Raw genomic sequence first — 19,674 nt, 5'->3', positions numbered from 1 at the left:
TTGATCTTTTTTTAATTAATTTTTATATATGAAGGTATATAAGGTGACAAAACTGAGCAATTCTGGACAAATGATTGATGTCATTCCAAAGCAAAATTGGTGTCGCAGAAAACAAGCCCTCATAAAGTTCTGTAGGTGAAGAATTGAAATATTTATGATTTTTAGAAGATGAGGAGGAAAAAAACAAAGTGCAAAAATGAAAAAGCCTGGAGTACTTTATTAAAGTTTTCTCCCCATTTTTAGTCCCTTTAGGGAACTGTCACATGAAACCTTTTGTTTGCAAACACTGAACAATGCTTTATTATAGCATAGCATTGATCAGTGTTATTTATACAGGCTGCCTATATTCTTGGAGCGACGATCTGACGGCACTGAGCCAGGTAGGGCCCCTTCAGCTTTCCTCTCAGCTGATTGGGACTCTGCGTTTCGCCACGGTGGTCCTGATCAGCTTCCCTACCTGACTAGCACATGCTTTTTAACACTTTTAGATACTGCCATCAACTTTGATAGTGGTGTCTAAAGGGTTAAAGGAATAGTCCAGTATGTACTATTCTTATTCTATCCTGCCCGGGATGCAAAAAGAGTGAAAATAAACTTTCACTTTCCTTCCTACATTCCCCCGGAGCTCCGCTACAGCTGATTGGTCAGCCAGGCTGTCTTCTTCCTACTTCCCTTAGTCCGAAACGTCACACGGCGCTTCAGCCTATCACCGGCCGAAGCGGGACATCGCTGCGGCCGGTGATAGGCTGAAGCGCCGTCTGACGTTCCAGGCTAAGGGAAGTAGGCAGAAGACACCTGGCCAACAGATCAGCTGTAGCGGAGCCCCAGGGGAATGTAGTAAGGTAAGTGAAAGTTTATTTTTGCTTTTTTTGCAGCCAGGGCAGGATAGAATGTTGGACATCAGCCTGATTGGTGATATCTGGCATTAGCCGATGGTTCCAGCTAATGATTTATACAACACAGTGGGAGCAGGCACAGTGCGTGCACATGTACGCCTTGTGTCCTTAGGGCTCATGCACACTGACGGATCAGCAGCATATTTTACGGTGCGGATCCGCTGACAATGGACCTTACAGTGCGGCCTCCATCTGTATCTGCTCATAGCGGCAATACGCCTCTATGAGCAGACATGCTTCGATGTGCGAGTCGCCACGCACATGCACAGTATACTCGCACACATCGTGGCTGCTCTCAGCCTAGCTCAGGAAGCAGGGAGAGCGGCTGCGATGTGTGCGAGTACGTTGCGTATGCACGTGGTGACGCGCACATCACAGCGTGTCTGCTCGAAGCATCGGACTGCCACTAGCAGGCACAGATGGAGGCAGCACTGTAGGGTCCATTATCGGCGGATCCGCATTGTAAAATATGCTGCGGATCCGTATGGTGAATGAGCCCTTAGGGTACGTTCATACGTACAGGATCTGCTGTATATTTTCTGCAACTTATATTGCCACCCATTGAAGCTAATGTATTGCAAAATCAGCTGCACAAACTATGCAGCAAAAATATGCAGCAGATCCTGAACATGTGAATGTACCCTTAAGGGGTTAATGATAAATAAACAAGCAGTGTGTTCACATGTTGTCACCCCAGTGGGTCACTTTCCCTCCTCCAGTGTCCACAAGTCACCAACAGCTCAAATTACCAGAACAATTTTTTGAAAAATCACTGCAAAGATGGCGCGGTTTTACAGCGATTTTGAAAAGTCACGGTAAAACCGCACCATTTTAGCCACGATTTTTCCCTAAAATTGTTCTGTTAATGTGACCTGTTGGAGACCTGTGGACACTGGAGGAGGGAAAGTGACCCCACTGGGCTGCTACTTTACACACACCCCAGCCCCAGGTTATACTGCTAATCAGTGGGGAGAGAGGCAGCACACAGGGAAATTACTCACTCTCACATGAAGCGGCCGCTCTGTGTTCCTTGAAGGCCTGTCAGCTCTCGACCACGTCCTCTTCCTGTGCTTGGGGCGGAGCCATCAATCAGGTGCTCTTCATCCCTGCGCTGCTGCCTGTCTCTAATGATATGCAGAGCATGAGGGATATTCCCATAGAAAATAACATCAGGGAAATCAGCGCTTGTCTGACAGGGGATCCGGGCCAAGTGTCCTAGATCCTCAGAAGCTGCAGCGGGCCCTTTACCCGGCCGGGCCCTCGGACCACGTCCGAATGAACCGGCCGGTCAGTCCGCCCCTGCGCTTGCCTGGTCCCCTGCTGGTCACTGTACAGACAACCTCCAGCAATGACCACTGATCTCCACATAATCATTGGAGCCAATCTCTAGCTGCAGAGCTCAGATGTGATGAAAAATTGTTGTTGGAGGCCAGGTCCGGTAGAAGTTTTCATCAGCAAATCCATTTTGTGTGCGGTTACATTTAGCATGCGCTGCAGTAGCATATCTTGTTTAACTGTGGTTTTGCAAGGTGGTAAAGGACAGTGAAACATTTTAAAAATGTTAAAATAGCTTTGGCAATAATTGCATTGCAAAAACCACGGCAATTTGTGGTAAAATCCCCTGCAGTTTTAGCAATTCAGTTTTACCTGATACAATTTAACAAAAAACTTATACTGTGTGAACCCAGCTTTATTGTCTGGCATTATCCAGGATTGTGACCACTGACCAGGCAGAGGAAGGTTTTCATATTGCTGTTACCGAGACCAAAGTCACCTACAGCCAGCGTATCAAGAAATATAAATAAAAGTAGCCAGCAGCCTGACCAGACAATTCCAGCAAGTATCGAGGCTTCGAGTGATTCCAATTATACATGCAATAAACTGAAGCAAGTAATAAGGAAACCATTTAAATCTGACAAAAGTTAATTATACACTTCAAATGAGCGCAGAACTGGGAAAAATATATAATCTCTCAGCTCCATATTCCACTAGAAGGGACTGTTTTACTTCATCTGCATTGAAATGGCTCCAGCATACTAAGAGGCATTGAACCTTGCTGCCCTGCATACAGCAGTCATGTGAAATCCCCCCCCCCATTTCCACTTTTTGTTTCCCCTGCAGTTAGAATAGTGGACGGTTGACCTCTAGGTATTCTTGTAAACAATTTAAAGCAGTTATGCTTTTTCCATTTACTGATAGCAAGTGGAGTTAGAGGGGTATTCCAGCCCTAAAAAATTATACACAGGATAGGGGATACATTTCTGTTCGCTGAGGGTCTGACCCCCATAATCTCTATAATGAAGTCTTGACTCTCTTAGGCACATGGATTGGTGGGTCGGCACATGCTCATGCGTCAAGCCTTATATATGCTAAAATCTGCTGATTAGTTCCCTTTAAAGGAAGACTGTCATCAATGTCACCCTACTAACCTGTATGTACAGGCAGGTAGTGCGGGTGACGCTAATGATAATGATAATTACCTGTCCCTGCTCTCTGGTCCCATTCTCCCATTACTACCTTTGTTTGGGCAGAAGGAGCCGCCCAGGCTCCGTCTGATTCTTTCCCCGCTACCCTAACATAATTACGGGGATACTGATTTACATCAACCCTTGTCTCCCAACCGCCCGCACTGCACATCTCCCATCTGTCTGCTACCTGTTGCAAAACTACAATTCCCAGCATGCCCGTACAGTGAGGGCATGCTGGGAGTTGTAGTCTTGTAGCAGGTAGCGGGCAGGAGATGTGCGACGGGCGGGTGGGAGACAAGGGGTGATGTAAATCAGCGTCTCCGTCATTTTGTTAGGGTAGCGGGGATAGAATCAGATGGAGCACGGGCGGCTGCAGAGTGATGCCAGCCCAGTCTCCTTTTAACATACCTTGGTGCCGCAGAGTTTCTGTATCCCCTACTGTAATTTCATATTTCCCGCTGGCGGTTGGCGGTTGACAAACTATTTTTCTCTTCTTCTCATTTCAGATACTTGTATCCTGTGGACTACTTCGGATTCGGTGGACTGCGTCGATGACCAGCGTTTTTTTCCCCTTTCTGTTTAATGTTAATAAAATGGTTAACAAGGGCTTGTGGGGGAGTGTTTTTTTGGAATAATTATTTTTTAAACGTGTTGTTTTTTTTTAAATTTTACTTTACAGGTTTAGTAGTGGAAGCTAATAGACGGAGTCCATTACTAAGCCGGGCTTAGCGTTAGCCCCAAAAGCAGCTAGTGCTAACCCCCAATTATTACCCCGGTACCCACCGCTGGGAAGAGCCAGTACCAACAGGCCCGTAGCGTTAAAAATAGTAGTAACAGGGTGGTGTTATTTAGGCTGGGGAGGGCCAGTAACTATGGTCCTCACCCACCCTGGTAACGTAAGGCTGTTGCTGCTTGGTTGGTATATGGCTGAAAATAAAAATAGGGGGAACCCTATGCATTATTTTTTATTTTATTTAATTATTTATGCCAAAAAAAGCATAAGGTTCTCCCTATTTTTATTCTCAGCCAAATACTAACCAAGCAGCAACAGCCTCATGTTACCAGGTTGGGCCAGGACCATTGTTACTGGTCCTCCCCAGCCTAAATAACGCCAGCCTGTTACCGCCTAGGCACAGGAGCGCCATTTTTGATGCTCCCGGCCTGTTGGTATCGGCTCCTCCCGGCACCCCTGTGGCGGTGAGTGTTGGGGTAAGGCTAAGTTTCCACTTGGTTTTTTCTCTGGCAGTTTTTGGAAAACTGCCACTGCAGTTTTTGAGCTTAAGTCAGAAGTGGATCCATAAAGGAGGAGAAGTGTAAGTTCTTCCTTTATATGTCCTATTCCTTATGGATCCACTTCTGGTTTTGGCTCAAAAACTGCAGTGGCAGCTTTCCAAAAACTACCAGAAAAAAAACCAAGTGGAAACTTAGCCTAATAATTGGAGGTAGTGCTAGCTGTTTTTGTGGCTAACACTAAGCCCCGGCTTAGTAATGGACTGTCTATAAGACAGCTTCCACTGCTAAGCCGGTCAAGTAAGTAAAAATTGAAAAAAACACAACACGTTTAAAAAAAAAACGTTATTCCAAAAAAACACTCCCCCACAAGCCCTCTTTAACCGTTTTATTAACATTGAACCAAAAAAAGTTGGTAATTGTACTCCTCCAAATCTAAAGTAATCCACAGGATACATGGATCTGAAATTAGAAGTAAAAAACTAAAAATTAGTACATTTCGGGGGGGAAAAGTGGTTAAAAAATGCAATGAACACACATATCACATTTATTTCAAAGCTGCAAAGTGTTGTTTTGTAGTCATTTATTGGTTTTTGCTCATGTGTGCTAAAAAAATGGTATTCAAAAGTGATTTATTGGTTTTTGCTTATGTAAGCCAAATTTATCAACCCCCTGTGATAGTATGATAAATATGTCACACATAAGCAAAACCAAAGCAAGAAAAAAATGCCTACAGAACTTGCTTACCAAAGCAAAGATGATAAATGTCCTTGATAGAGAGGAGAAGGATCCCCCTTACCTGAAGTGCAGTTATGCTTTACATCACTGCCAACAATAATCAGTTCCTTTACAACACTATCACACCTCTTTGTCTTTTTCTGCCCTGTTTTACCTTAAACCTAACCACTATTTTGGTTAGAGGCAAGATGAATTCAAAGCGTCAGACCAGGAATCAGCAAGATGACATGGCTGCCCAGTAATGCTCTAAAGGGAAGGGCTTTGACAACCTAAGAACTAGTAGTGTGTCATAAATTACAACCATTACATTACAATAGACAAAGAATAAACACAGTCACTGATCTATTAGTCACTCTTGGTGGGGGTTACTTTCCTCTCTAAATACTGGGAATCGGGCACTTGAGCTTTTTTAATATAGTGTGGCCCTGCAGCATATCTCACACATTATCAGACCCAACCAGTGGATCACACAGTGTTATACTCTGGACAGTATTACATTCATTGTATGTTTTGACAGCTCGCTGTGGGAGAGAACAGAGAAAAAAACCTGGTTTCATTTTTGTTTCATTAAATCATGTTATTAAATATAGGTTGATTCCCATAAACAGATAAAAAAGTGTATTTGTGACACTGACGGCTGAAACTTGTCTCACCCTCTCATACCCTGAGCTCTGTTTACTTGTTCTCAAGTAGAGCAGTGAAATATTATAAACTGGGAAAAAGTATTGAGATGAAGAGCACAGATGCAACAGGAGTGTTTAGACGGAGCACAGAAGCCATGAAGATTTATACTACACTGTTTAAGAAAATGGCATTTCAATAAACAAGAGTGCCATAGATAAAATAGGCGACAAAGGAGTGCGGGTCTGATTCCAAAGTCTGATGGGGGTGTGGGATAGGAAACTGAGGAATGATAAAATCTAAACCGTGAAATTAAAGGTTGAGGATTTTCCTCTCCCTTAAACCAAGAAAAGGTGAGTTGCCGCCTTAGTAACATGAAAAACACACAAATCACTGGGCCCAGATGGCATCCATCCCAGAGTTTTGCAAGAATAAAATGCCATGCTAGACAGACCCTTATTCCTTATATTTAAAGATTCTATAATGACAGGGATTGTTCCATAGGACTAGCGCTTAGCAAATGTGGTGTCAATATTCAAAAAGGGATCCTGGGAACTATAGGCCTGTAAGTTTAACATCTGTAGTGGGTAAGATTTTTGAGGGTTTTCTGAGAGATGTTATTCTGGAATATGTTAATGAAAATAACCTTCTAACAGAGCACCAACATGGGTTTATGCAGGATCGGTCCTGTTAGACTAATCTGATCAGTTTCTATAAGGAGGTCAGTTATAGATTGGACTGGGGTGAAACTGGGGATGTTATATATCTGGACTTTTTTTTTTTTTTTTTACTGTAATTTTGAGATGAAGCATGAAGAGCTCTATAAAGACTAGGGAGAGAAAGCAAAGGACGAGTGAGTGTGAGAAGGACATCATCGGCGAATAAGCAAATCTTGAAGTCCCTATCATGCAAGGGAATGCCAGTGAAGTCCGGGTCCCCCCGAATCATAGCGGCCAGAGGCTCAATACATAAATCAAAAACCAATGGGGACAACGGGCAACCCTGACGAGTCCCATTGAACAAAGGGAAGGTCGGAGAAGGAGCATGAGGGAGTTTGAGAAAGGCAGTAGGAGAGGAATAAAGACCCCGCAGTGCAGTCAAAAATTTACCCGTAATACCAAACTTCTGAAGGGTAGCAAAGAGAAATGGCCACCCCAGTTATCTGGACTTTTCTAAGGCATTTGATACTGTGCCCCACAAAAGGTTAGTACAGTGACCCCTCGACTTATGATGGCCTCGACATATGATCATTTCAACATATGATGGCCTCTCAGAGCCCATCGTATGTTGAAGGCAGCCTCGACATATGATGCTGCTGTGTGTTGGGGCCATCATACAAACAGCTATGTGACAGCGCTGACAACTTCAGCAACTGACAGATAGTTGTTTAATGTCCCCGTGTGCCCCGTTCTGCCTCCTGTTACTCACATGCTGTCCTGCTAACTCACGCAGGCTTCCACTGTGAGCTCGGTGTAAGCCCCGCCCCCCCCCAGTGCCGCCATAGCCAATAGCCTGCAGCATCTTGCTGCAGGCATCCAATGAGCTGCTGGCTGCCCTCCCCTTCCTTTCCTATAGAGCTGTAGTCGGCAGGATGGTAATGGAGGACATTCTGTCCCCCCTGAAGGTATTTAAAGAACTGCACAGTACTGTATGCGATGTCACACATCACATACAATACATATACACACTATACACCCCATACATCAATGTTTTCCTATCAGTGTGCCTCCAGCTGTTGCAAAACTATAACTCTCAGCATGCCCAGACAGTCAATGGCTGTACATGCATGCTGGGAGTTGTAGTTGTGCAACAGCTGGAGGCACCCTGGTTTGTTAATCACTCCCCATACACTCCACATACAATGGTCATCCCAGAACCAATTAGCAGTTTCCCATAGAGATATGTATTCAACATACAATGGTTCCGAGGCCCCAGAACCAATTACCATTTTTACATAGACATATGTACTCGACATATGATGGTTTCAACATATGATGGTTCTCCTGGAACCAATTAATATCATATGTTGAGGGACCACTGTACATAAAATGAGGATGCTGGGACTGGGGAGGACATATGTAAATGAGTTAGCAACTGGCTCAGTGACAGGAAGCAGAGGGTGAGTATCAATGGAACTTACTCTGGTTTGGGGACAAAACCAGTTGGGTACCACAGGGGTCAGTACTGGGTCCACTTCTTTTCAATATGTTAATTAATGACCTTGTAGAGGGATTACAAAAGTAGGATTTCTATATTTGCAGATGACACCAAACTGGGTAGGGTGATTACCACAGAGGATGATAACATAATATTACAGAGGGATCTGGGGAAGCTGGAGGATTTGGGCAAAGACATGGCTAATGAAGTTTAATGTCTATAAATTTAAGGTTATGGGCTGTAAAAACAAAATGTATAATTATCTGCTAAATAGTAAGACATTAGGTCAATCTTCTACCGAAAAAGATTTGGGGGTACTGGAGGATAGTGATGAGCGGCGGGGGCCATATATATTCGTCCTATGTTTGCGAAATTTGCATATTCGCTATGTTCGTTCACTATTTTCTTTTCATGTGAAAATCGTAATAAAATTTGTATAGTGCGCATGTGCGATTACATCTTTCCACTAACTGACACTATACCCTACACTAGAATCTATCTGCAAAATTAACCTACCCTATCTAACACAAATTATCACTTTTTTTAAACGGTACACATCATTGTTGTGTTGTGCACGAATATTCGTCATTACGAATATATAGCGTTATGTTGTAAATATTCACAAAATCTCGAAGTGCCAATATTCGTGGTAAAAAATGGCATTTTTAATATTTGTGCTCAACACTACTGGTGGACAGTAAACTCGACTTAAGCAATCAGTGCCAGGCAGTGGCCGCCAAGGCTAAAAAAGTCATGGGATTTATCGAGGCACGTGATAAGGACATAGGCATGGAGGCACGTGATAAGGACATAGTTTTGCCACTGTATGAATCACTAGTCAGACCACATATGGAGTATTGTGTCCAATTCTGTGCACCTGTAAATAAAAGGGACATACTGGAGAGGGTGCAGAGGAGGATGACAAGGATAATTAATGGTATGGGAGGATTACAGTACCAAGACAGGTTCTCAAGCTTGGGCTTATTTAGTTTAGAGAAAAGACATCTTAGGGGCGATCTGATCACAATGTACAAATATATGAATGGAGAATACAGAGATCTTTCTAGTGATATTTTTATACCTAGGCCAGTAACCATGACAAGGGGGCATCCTCTACATCTAGAGGAAAGAAGGTTTCACCATCGGCAAAGACAGAGATTCTTTACTGAAAGAGCAGTGAGACTATGGAACGCTTTGCCGCATGATGTTGTGATGTCTGACCAAGTAAACAAGTTCAAGGGGAGCCTGGATGTTTCTCTAGAGTAATAACATAAGAGGTCATGGATAGTAGATTTATGGGGATAGAAGGTTGATTTATTCTGATTGTCATATTGAGGTCGTGAAGGAATTTTTCCTCTGTCATGGGGCAATTGGCATCAGCCTCATTGGGGGGAGGGGGGGGATGCCTTCCATTGGATCAACACAGTATTCTTTTAGGTTAAACTTGATGGTCTCTTTCTTTTTTAAGCCTTATAAACTATGTTACTATGTTTAGTCCTTCCCCATCCTCTCTATAGACATCACCATTACAGGTCTATGCCCTTGCATGCTCATACAAAATGTTAAAGGGGTATTCTGTGATTTTTTTTTTTTATTTGACTATGCTACAGGGGCTGTAAAGTTAGTGTAGTTCATAATATAGTGTCTTTACCGGTTTTCTCACAATTCTTATGAGATTTTCACCCCAATATTTATTTTTAACAGCATACAAAATGACTGTTGTCTAGGATTTTTCCCAGCTTGCAATGCGGTGGAGACCTGACTCACTAGTCAGCTGATGACAGGGAGCCTGTCTGCTTCAATGGGTGGAGGGATCAATCTGCAACTAATGCAACAGCTGTAGGCATCCTGATTGAAGACCACAGTTCTGCAGCTCATTTATGTTTCAATGGGTGGGGTAGCTGATGTGTGGGAAGGAGGAAAATGGTATCATGGGATTTGTAGGCAAACAAGAAAACTGAAAACAGGAAATACAAGTTCACAGAAAGCTAGCCACAGCATAGCCATTTAGCCCAAGACAAGCGCAGATCCTGGTTTCCACCTTTTATCTTGCTCCGGGATGCAAAAGCTGGACTTTATCTGCAGGGGAGATAACTGGGAAAATTTTTGTGGCAGCGACCTGGTAAGTGGCTTCCCAAGTTCCAATGCCAAGCACGAGTGGTACAGTGAGGATGAACAAGCTGATGAGGTAGATGATAATAGCGCACCAAACAGAGTCCGATTTAGCAGGGCTGATTTGGTATGAATAGCAGAGCTGAGTAGCTCAGAAGCAGCCAGATGGTGTTAGTTTGCTTGGAATGCAGAGGCGTGGTCATCAGCTCGGGTCATATACAGGAGAATCAGTAGCAGGGTCAGAAAAAAACAGGTTCAGGTCAGATCACAAGAATAGACACCTTTGCTTTGTGACTACAGAATGTTGCTCAACCAACAGAGAACGGAACTGGAGGCGGGCAGGTATTAGGGATGTGCATGTACCCTCAAAGTGACAGTTAGTGCATGGCCCTTACGGGATGTGACAGAAACTGTGGCAGCCTGCAACAGTACAAGGAAAGAAGGCCAAAACCTGCAGCGAAAAGAGAGAGCCAAGTACATGGCTCGGCTGGGGTAAGTAGCAGGATGCCCTGCATGTCATCGGCCACTAACCGCCTGAATTACAGCAACTCAATAGCAGCCCGTGCTTAAAATAGTGCATAGGTCCTGAAAGGAGTCTCTAGGTGACTCCATTGGGCCACAGAAATCAATGGGGTTTTCTGCTCCCATTATAATTAAAAGTTGGCATCCCATTTTTGGTGGGATGTTGAGGAACAGAACTAATGGGGGCACTAACGTAGTAAGAACCTAGCCTAATCCTGTACATGTTCTCTGTCCTGTCAATAAAGGATGCACCTGGCTACTCACCACTCAGACTCCTCAGGTGGATGCAAAACAATCCTGTGTCTGAGATTCCATTCATCATGTGCAGTCAAATGAAATGCAAATCTGTACTGGGGACAAATCATCCTCAGTCGCACACACTTTTATAACTATACTTACTAATGCTTCAGACCTGGGACCTACTTATCAATGGGATTTATCACATGCAAGCACTGCCAACAGTGCAGTGTACAATGACCCAACAGTATATTCATTCAAGAGACAATTTTGTCCCAGCAGTCAGGCCCCCATCAAACAGCTTGTTATCACCTATAATGTGAATAGAGGATAACTTCTTCAGATGTGAATACTTTTTTAAGCTGCACAGTGTTACATATATCTAGCACTTCTTCTACATGTAGGCTATGCTTCCAGTAAGTTTTTTTTTTAACCCTTTGCTTTGCTTAATTTTGCTTCTTATTTTGTGAAATATTATATTAATACCAGGAGTGGGTCCAAAACACAGTTAAAAGGGTAAATCTTTCCATTATAGGTTTTCTCTGTCAGTCCCACTTCTGGTTTTGGTAAAATACTGACTAAAGCGAGGCTCAAAAAAACTGTAGGAACATAGTGTAATTGTACTATGAGCACATATGAAAAGGCTGCTGGGTGTCAAAGGGGTATTTGTTTTCAGTCTTTAACCTTTTAAGGACGCCGGGCGTATGCATACGCCCTGCATCCCAGGTCCTTAAGGATGTGGGGCGTATGCATACGCCCGTGGGAATTCCGGTCCCCGCCGGAATGACGGTTGGGGACCGGACCGGAATGCCTGCTGAAATCATTCAGCAGGCATCCCGGCACATCGCCGAGGGGGGTCCTGAGACCCCCCCATGTCGGCGATCGCAAAAAATCGCATGTCAATTCAGACATGTGATTTTCTGCTATTCCGGGCTGATCGGGTCTCTGGTGACCCGATCACCCAGAAAATAGGGATGATCGGAGCTGTCAGGGACAGCCCTGATCATCCTGAGGGATAGGAGCAATTCCGCAGTGCTGCGATCTTCTCCTATCCCCTGCCATTGGTCAGAACTAATTCTGACCAATGGCAGGGCAGGATAGTGGGTTGCCATGGCAACCCCCATTCTGCCCACCCCTGGATGTCGAGGGGATCGTGGGAAGAAGATGGAGGCTGGTACCTGCAGGAGAAGATGCCTGGGGATCCCCGATCGTCGATGGAGACTGCTGGATCCTGGCTCAGGTAGGGAAACTACATGGGGTGGGGGGGGGGGGGGGAATGAAAATGAAAGTAAAGTGATCTTTACTGTGGCAACCACTAGGAAGGCCAAACTGCAACTCCCAGCATGCCCAGACAGCCAAAGGCTGCCTGGGCATGCTGGGAGTTGTAGTTTTGCAACATCTGGAATGTCACAGTTTGGAGACCACTGTTATAGTGGTGCCCAAACGGTAGCCCTCCAGATGTTGCCAAACTACAACTCTCAACATGCCTAGACTGCCCAGGCATGCTGGGAGTGATAGTTCTGTATTATCTGTCCCTTCAGATTTTGCAATTTTCATGAAATTTTTGAAAATTGCTTCTCTACTTTGAAGCCCTCTCATTTTTTCAAAAAGCAAAAATATTTCCATTTTATGATGCCAACATAAAGTGGACATATTGTATTTGTGAAAAAAAAAACATTTATTTGGAATATCCATTTTCCTTACAAGTAGAGAGCTTCAAAATTAGAAAAATGCTAAATCTTCTAAATTTTCATGAAATTTTGGGATTTTCACAAAAAAAGGATGCAAGTAACGCCGAAAATTTACCACCAAAATAAAGTAGAATATGTCATGAAAAAACGATCTCAGAATCAGAATATTTGGTAAAAACGTTTTCGAGTTATTAATTCATAAAGCGACGGAGAATTGCGAAAAAGGGCTCAGTCCTTAAGGGTAAAAAGGGCTGCGTCCTTAAGGGGTTAAGCAAATGATGGTAAGATACATTACTGTGTAGGCCCATGATGATAAGATATATTAATGATACTATTACCTGTCTGCGCCACTTTTTCTTGTTTTCATGCAAGAGATCCACACCTGTAACTGCTTTAGTGCAAGGCTTCTTTTTCTTTTTACACCTGTCTTACGGCCGTCCATGCGGCCAGAGGCAATATGTCCTACACCAGCAATATGACCATACATAGTATGCGTCCACTTATGTAATATTTTGATTACATGTTTTACAACTATGCATACAATGTAATGCTAGTTATGTCTATAGTTTACCATAGGCCTTCATAGTAATCTACACAGGAGCATAACTATAGGGAGTGCAGTCTTAACGGGGCCCTGGTGCCTAAGGGGGCCCTAAGGCACATCTGCCCCATAAGAGATCAGCATTCTAAATGGCACATGTGGCCTTGTTGCAGATTTTTCATTGAAGCCCAGAAGCTACAAGTTAGGCCTCTGACTCTGTATATATACCGTAAAGTATAATACTTGTGATATCTATATGTTTTCCAGAAGAATTCAACATAGTACTATATATATATTTGTATACATATTTCATTATAAACTTGCAATTAACCTATATATTGGCCCATATGCCGTAAACTTGTTTTAAGTAGTTTTTAGCAGGATGCTGACAGATACATCTAACAAGAGGCAAAACACGGGACATTTATCAAAGTCAGTGTAGGTGCACTGTGTATTATACACAGTTTTGGTGTGTTGAAATGTACATGCACAAAATGTATTAAACAGTGCAGGGCATGTGATAAATATGGGGCTAGTACACAGTTTTGTGTAATTTCACTTCAGAACATTACTTTGTATGACAAACTTTTCCGAGACTTTTTTTTTTTTAACCTGTGCGATTTTTTAAAAAACTGCAGCCAGTTTTGTAAGGCTAGGTTCACACCACGTTTTTGCAATACAGTTCCTGTATACATTTCCAATCTGAAAACCAGATGGAACCGTATTTAAAACCGTGTGCATTGACTCTCCATTGAAATCCGTATGCCAAACAATGCATCTGGTTGTGCCCGTTTTGCATATTGTATGGTTTTGTCCAGTTTTTTCCTGAAGCGAAAACCGTAGCCTACCATGGCTTTTGGTCTTGGTGAAAAAACGTATTGAAACTGTACAAGGTTATTTTAACATGGTAGTCAATGTGAACCGTAAAGAACCATATGTGTTCCGGGTTGCACCATACGGTTTTTGACTTTGCACATACGCAGTGCACACAAAGTTTTTTTTTCTTGGAATTTTTATCAAAAGTGAAACTTTATTCATAATGGAGTGAAAATTTAAAAACATATACTTTTTTTTTTCTTAAAAAATGGATGCAACCGGACATCATTTTTCAAACTGTATACGGGTTAAAATTTGTACACCTGTTTTGATACAGTTAAGTTCGGTTTGGGGGAATCCGTTTTTCATCAAAAACCTAATGTGGGAACTGTATTGCAAAAACGTGGTGTGAACCCAGCGTAAGCCAGGTCTTGGCTGGTGTATGTGTGTAGAGTAATTTGTGGAGAAAAATAGTTTGACTTGCTTCTATTTTTGATTTAGGTATACTGGCCGGCATTTATCGTTGTAGGTGTAAGTGAAGCATTTTTTTACACCTGTTTTTTGTGTGCTGGTAATGTGTAGGAGCATCAAATTTATTAAATGGTCAAAAAGCATTTGATACATTTTGTGCAGGTCACATTTTCTGAAATTTCTCTCTTCACATACACCAAAAAGGTAACCTAAGTCTGAGTTGGTGTAGTTTTAGAGATTTTTCAGTGGCTTTGCGCTTTTTCACAAAAAGGCGCAGTTCATAAAGCCTTTTTATATCATGCGTATTGCCAAAACCAGTGGTTTGCAACTCAAAATCAGCAGAAATGTGTAAACCAAAAAAAGGTGCAAATAAACCCTGCTTGCGCCTTTTTTGTGCCTTTTCTAGACACAAAAAACTGTCTAAAGACAATGATAAATGTCGGATACTATATTTAGTGCTGTATACTTTATTACCATAGGGACATTGCCCAGTGGGTGGGGGTCATAGCCCTGCATTCAGGACATGACCTGATGGTTTATATACACTCCCAATGTAAAAATGATGATGGCACTCACCTAATTCAGCAATCTTTACGGCCAAACCATGTTGTATCCTTCACCGGACTGTTTGTAAATAGTTTAAGTGAGGGCCATCATCATTTCTACATTAGGAGTGTTACGGCATGGTGACATTTTAAGATAAAGCACCACCTTACAAACAATATGAGACATGTACTGCAAGCCTGCAAGTGCGGTCCAAGATGTGAAATAAGATGGCACAGTGCGTTTTTTAATTTTTGAATTGATGGTTTATAAACAGGGGAGGAGGGTTAGTGCTCTTATCAATTTTTTTTAATTGTGTATGTGCCTCTATCACCAATATGTGCTTTTGTGAGCTTCCATTGACCTTTTTAGTTTAGTATTGGAGTTATCCTAGTTTTGTATTGCAGTGCCTGTAATAAAGATATATTGTTAGAACTTTGCATCTTTTTATTTTGGGAATGTCTATTTTTTTTAAATTATGTTCTCTTATGTTAGTCCCATATGGACCTTTACTATACAATCCCAGGATCTATACAGCCCTCCACTAAATGATCCCAGTATGTATACTGCCCTCCAATATGCAATCCTATACAGTCCTCCACTATACAATTCCAGTATTTATACCAACCCTCAATAAGCAATCCTATACAGTCTGCCACTATACAATCTAGTATGTATACAAGCTCCACTATACAATCCCAGTATTTATACAGCCCTCCACTATACAATCTAGTATGTATACAGGCTCCGCTGTACAATCCTATACAGTCCTCCACTATAAAATCCCAGTATAAATACACCCCTCCAATATATAATCCTTTGCCGCCATTCACTATACCAACCCAATGTTTATACATTACTCTACTATACAATCCTAGTATCTATACAGTCATCCATCATACAATCCTATTCTATATACAATTCTCCAGTGTACAATCCTAGCATCTATACAGTACTACACTATACAATCCGAGCATCTATAGTATCTATACAGTCCTCCATTATCCGGTCCTAGTACCTATGCAAAACTCCACTATACAGTTCCCCACTATACAATCCCAGCATCTACAGTCCTTCACTACACAAATCCAATATCTACATAGTATATGACTGCAGTACTCTAGTATCTATACAGTAATCCACAATACAGTCTTATTATCATCCCAAAATTTAACTGTATCCCACTGTCACCCCAGTCCTGAACTAACTATGTAATTCCAGAATGCTCCCAGTACTGCAGTATTCCATCCAGGTAGTGTCATAACCATACTGCACTATACAAGTAAACTGTGCTTCCAGTACTGCACTATAGAATCCAGTACTGGTATCTTCCCAATACTGCACATTACAGTACCATTATGAACCCATTTATGCAGATCCTTGCATTCTACTACAGTCCTAGTATTCTGCTATTCAATCCCACTATGAGTGCCTACATCCTGGGTTCCATTCACACCTAGGACAATATCTGCATGAAGCTTGTATCTTCTACTGCTGGGTTTCCTCTGGGTTCTCCATTTCCTTCCACACTCCATAAATATATTGATAGGTTTTTAGGGTTTCTATGAAACCAGACACTTCTGGTATCCATATTATTCTGAGATAAGGTAAAAAGTTTGCAAGTCCCATTGTGGAGAGGTGAGTCCTCATGTGAATAGTGACAATCTTTGGACAGTGCTGCACAATATCTTAATGCTACATATGCAACAGGAAATAATGGTGTTGTATCTCTGCTGTATAGCTATGACAGATGTCGCTTGGTGGATCTTGCTGTATGGAATTGCGCATAGGTCTGTGCTATTTCATTCAGCTAAAAATAAAACAACGGAAACGCTAACACAAACCAAACAAACGGAGGCCAAATTGCAACTTTTGTTCACCTCTATTGGGTGTGTGGTTGCTGGATATGTTTGCCATATAACATGGGAGATGTCACAACTCATACTACAAAGGGAAAGAGCCCAAGTTGATCTAAGTACTCCATTCTGCAACTCTGGTACGATCCAGCCACTTTATTATAATCCCAATTTGATACCATGCACAAACCCTGTGCTTCACTATACTGTATTGCAGTATACAATTCCAGTACTTTGTTATACAATTCCTGCATCATCCCACTACTATACTATACAATCCAAATACCATCCCAGTACTGCAATATACAATTCCAGTATGATCCCAGAACCGTACTATATAATCCAAATAAGATCCCAGTATTACATTAAACAATATAGTACTTCACTATACAATCCCTGCACTAGACCCTACGATCTTAGTGCTTTCCAGTATGATCCCAGTATAATCCCAGTACTTCATTAAACTATCCTAATACCAGAAGAATCACATTATTGCATTATAGAATGGTACCTGGATTTCACTATTTGAACACTGTATAATCCCATGTTGGTCCCAGTTCCTCAATAAACTATCCAGGGTTTCCCATACCCTTGGCTCTGCATCTGGCTGGACACATGTTGCATCTGCCTGAGAACTGCCCATTGCTTGGTCCTTGCAGTTTATACCATAACTGATGCTCCATCTGTACATGCTAGCTTCGGGATGTCACAGCCGGGCACCAATGCCAGTCATAAAATATATATATATATTCACCCCTCACCCCCTTATAGTAGAGAATCACCTTCTATCACTACATACAGCAGGGATGAATTACAGTGCAACCAATACATCACCCAGCAGTTAGATGACAACTTAGCACTAAAGTTCCTGCAGAGTTCCCCCATGTCCCCATCCACATGTTACTGATAAATGTATAGATTCCCAAAATTTACCTTCACTTGGAGACTGGAGAGCCGGGGTGCTGACATTCTACAATGTTCTCTGACATTCTCCAGCAACACGTGTCCAGACAATGAACTTACTGCTCAGGACGGTGATCTCCTAGGACCAGCTGCGGTAGGTAGGTGGAGGTGCAGGAGAGCAGGCTGCACACATTGCCCGTGCTCCCAGTGCAGGTGCTTACAGGGAAAGCAATGCTATCAGTGCCGAAGCCAGTGCTGTGTAAGGCTGAGGAGGGAGGAGGCTCCATGACTGAACACTAAGGAGGAGCCTCAGCACTGAGCAGAAGAAATGTATGAGGTGCTAAAAGTCCCCGAGCAAGAGGCGAGGTGACAGAACCAGGACTGCTACTTGTATATAGTGTATACTACTATCTACTGCAGGGGCTTCTGACTGACAGTCATCAATCAGTGCAGTGAGAGTGACAGCTGACAGTGCAGTAGGAGTGACAGCCATAAGTGATTGTAGTGCAGCTATCAATAAGTAGTGTGAGTGACAGCTGTCACTTATACTGCAGTAGCAGATGATTCACTGCAATCACTGACAGCTGTCACTCCCACTGGGTGGCTGTTACTCAGTTTTACTGCAATGGCTGAAGGCTGTCACACTCACTGCACTAGAGGAAAATGGTAGAAAAAAAATTCTCCAGATCTGGCACTCAACCAAGGTTTGAAGTTTATTGGTAGGTAGTTAAAATTACATGCAGCATTCGACGCGTTTTGGACCCGTACAGGGCCCTTTCTCAAGACGTGCATCCCTTTTTCTTTCTTTTAGTGCTATGCTCACTGTACTGACAGTCAGCTGTCACTTTCACTGCACTAATTGATGGCTGTCATTTAAACTGTGCTAACTAATGGCTGTACTACAATAACTGACTGCTATCACTCCACTGCAATGGCAAATATCTATCACTCCACTGCAATGACTAATTGTAATCACTTCTGCACTGAGTGAAAACCTGGCTGATAGCTGTCACTCTCTCTACACTAGCTGACGACTGTCACTCTCCTTGCGCTTAACTGATGGGTGTCTCTCCCACTGTGTTGCCTGATTTCAACTGCACTGACTGATGGCTGTCACTCCCATTGGGTGGCTGTCACTCAGTTTTACTGCAATGACTGATGGCTGTCACTCTTTCCACACCAACTGATGGGTGTCTCTCCCTCTGTGTTAACTGATGCATATAATTTCCACTGCACCGACTGTCAGCTGTCACTTCCACTTCTCTGACTGACCACTGTCACTCCTACTAGGTTGCTGTCACTCAGTTTTACTGCAATGACTGAGGGCTGTCACTGTCACTTTGCTAACTGACTACAGTGCCAAAACGCATTGTTCTACTGTGTGCTTGTGGTTGGTAAATAAAAAGATTCCTATGGAATAATCTCTGCAACCAGAGCAGAATATGTGTACTACATATTCAAAGTCCACACCTAGTGGAGCTGGGTAAAGCAGCAGGTTGCATACAATTTTCATTATATGGTAAAGTTGTGCCTATAATTCAAAAAACCCCAAAAAAGGTCAGTAAGCACCTAAAGTTTGATGAAAGTTATCAGTTTGACCAGTGATATTACCTTTTTTTTTTTTTTTTTTTTTTTTTTTTTAAACAAGTTCAAATGACAACAGTCAGTTACGCTGACTGATGGCTGTCAATCACATTGCATTGAGAGCAGTCACTTTCCCTGCGCTGACTGATTGCATCCACTCTCATTGATGTCAATCCTACTGCATTGACAGAGTGTTGTCACTACCACTGCACCAATTGCACCAATTGATGGCTGTCACATCCACTGCACTAAAAGATGGCTGTCATTTTCACTGTGTTATCTGATGGC

General features: G+C 42.6%; 1 protein-coding gene and 1 long non-coding RNA gene across 4 annotated transcripts in view; one reads left to right on the top strand and one right to left on the bottom strand.

The window, feature by feature from the left end:
• Positions 1-18,073, bottom strand: part of KCNG1 (potassium voltage-gated channel modifier subfamily G member 1) — a 163,975-nt gene extending 145,902 nt beyond the window's left edge. The window contains exon 1 of one of the 3 annotated variants that reach the window (XM_056549395.1): positions 17,833-18,073. In XM_056549395.1, coding sequence (XP_056405370.1) covers positions 17,833-17,868 — 36 coding nt within the window. In that variant the 5' untranslated portion in view covers positions 17,869-18,073. The remainder of the gene's footprint in view (positions 1-17,832) is intronic. The other 2 variants (XM_056549396.1, XM_056549397.1) reach the window with 2 other exon arrangements.
• Positions 1-19,674, top strand: part of LOC130297121 (uncharacterized) — a 170,406-nt gene that overhangs the window by 138,533 nt on the left and 12,199 nt on the right. The window lies entirely within an intron of this gene.

This window comes from Hyla sarda, chromosome 12 (assembly GCF_029499605.1).
Source record: "Hyla sarda isolate aHylSar1 chromosome 12, aHylSar1.hap1, whole genome shotgun sequence".
Lineage (NCBI taxonomy): Eukaryota > Metazoa > Chordata > Amphibia > Anura > Hylidae > Hyla > Hyla sarda.
Note: the sequence above shows the minus strand (reverse complement) of the source record. Positions and strands in the feature narration are given on the sequence as shown.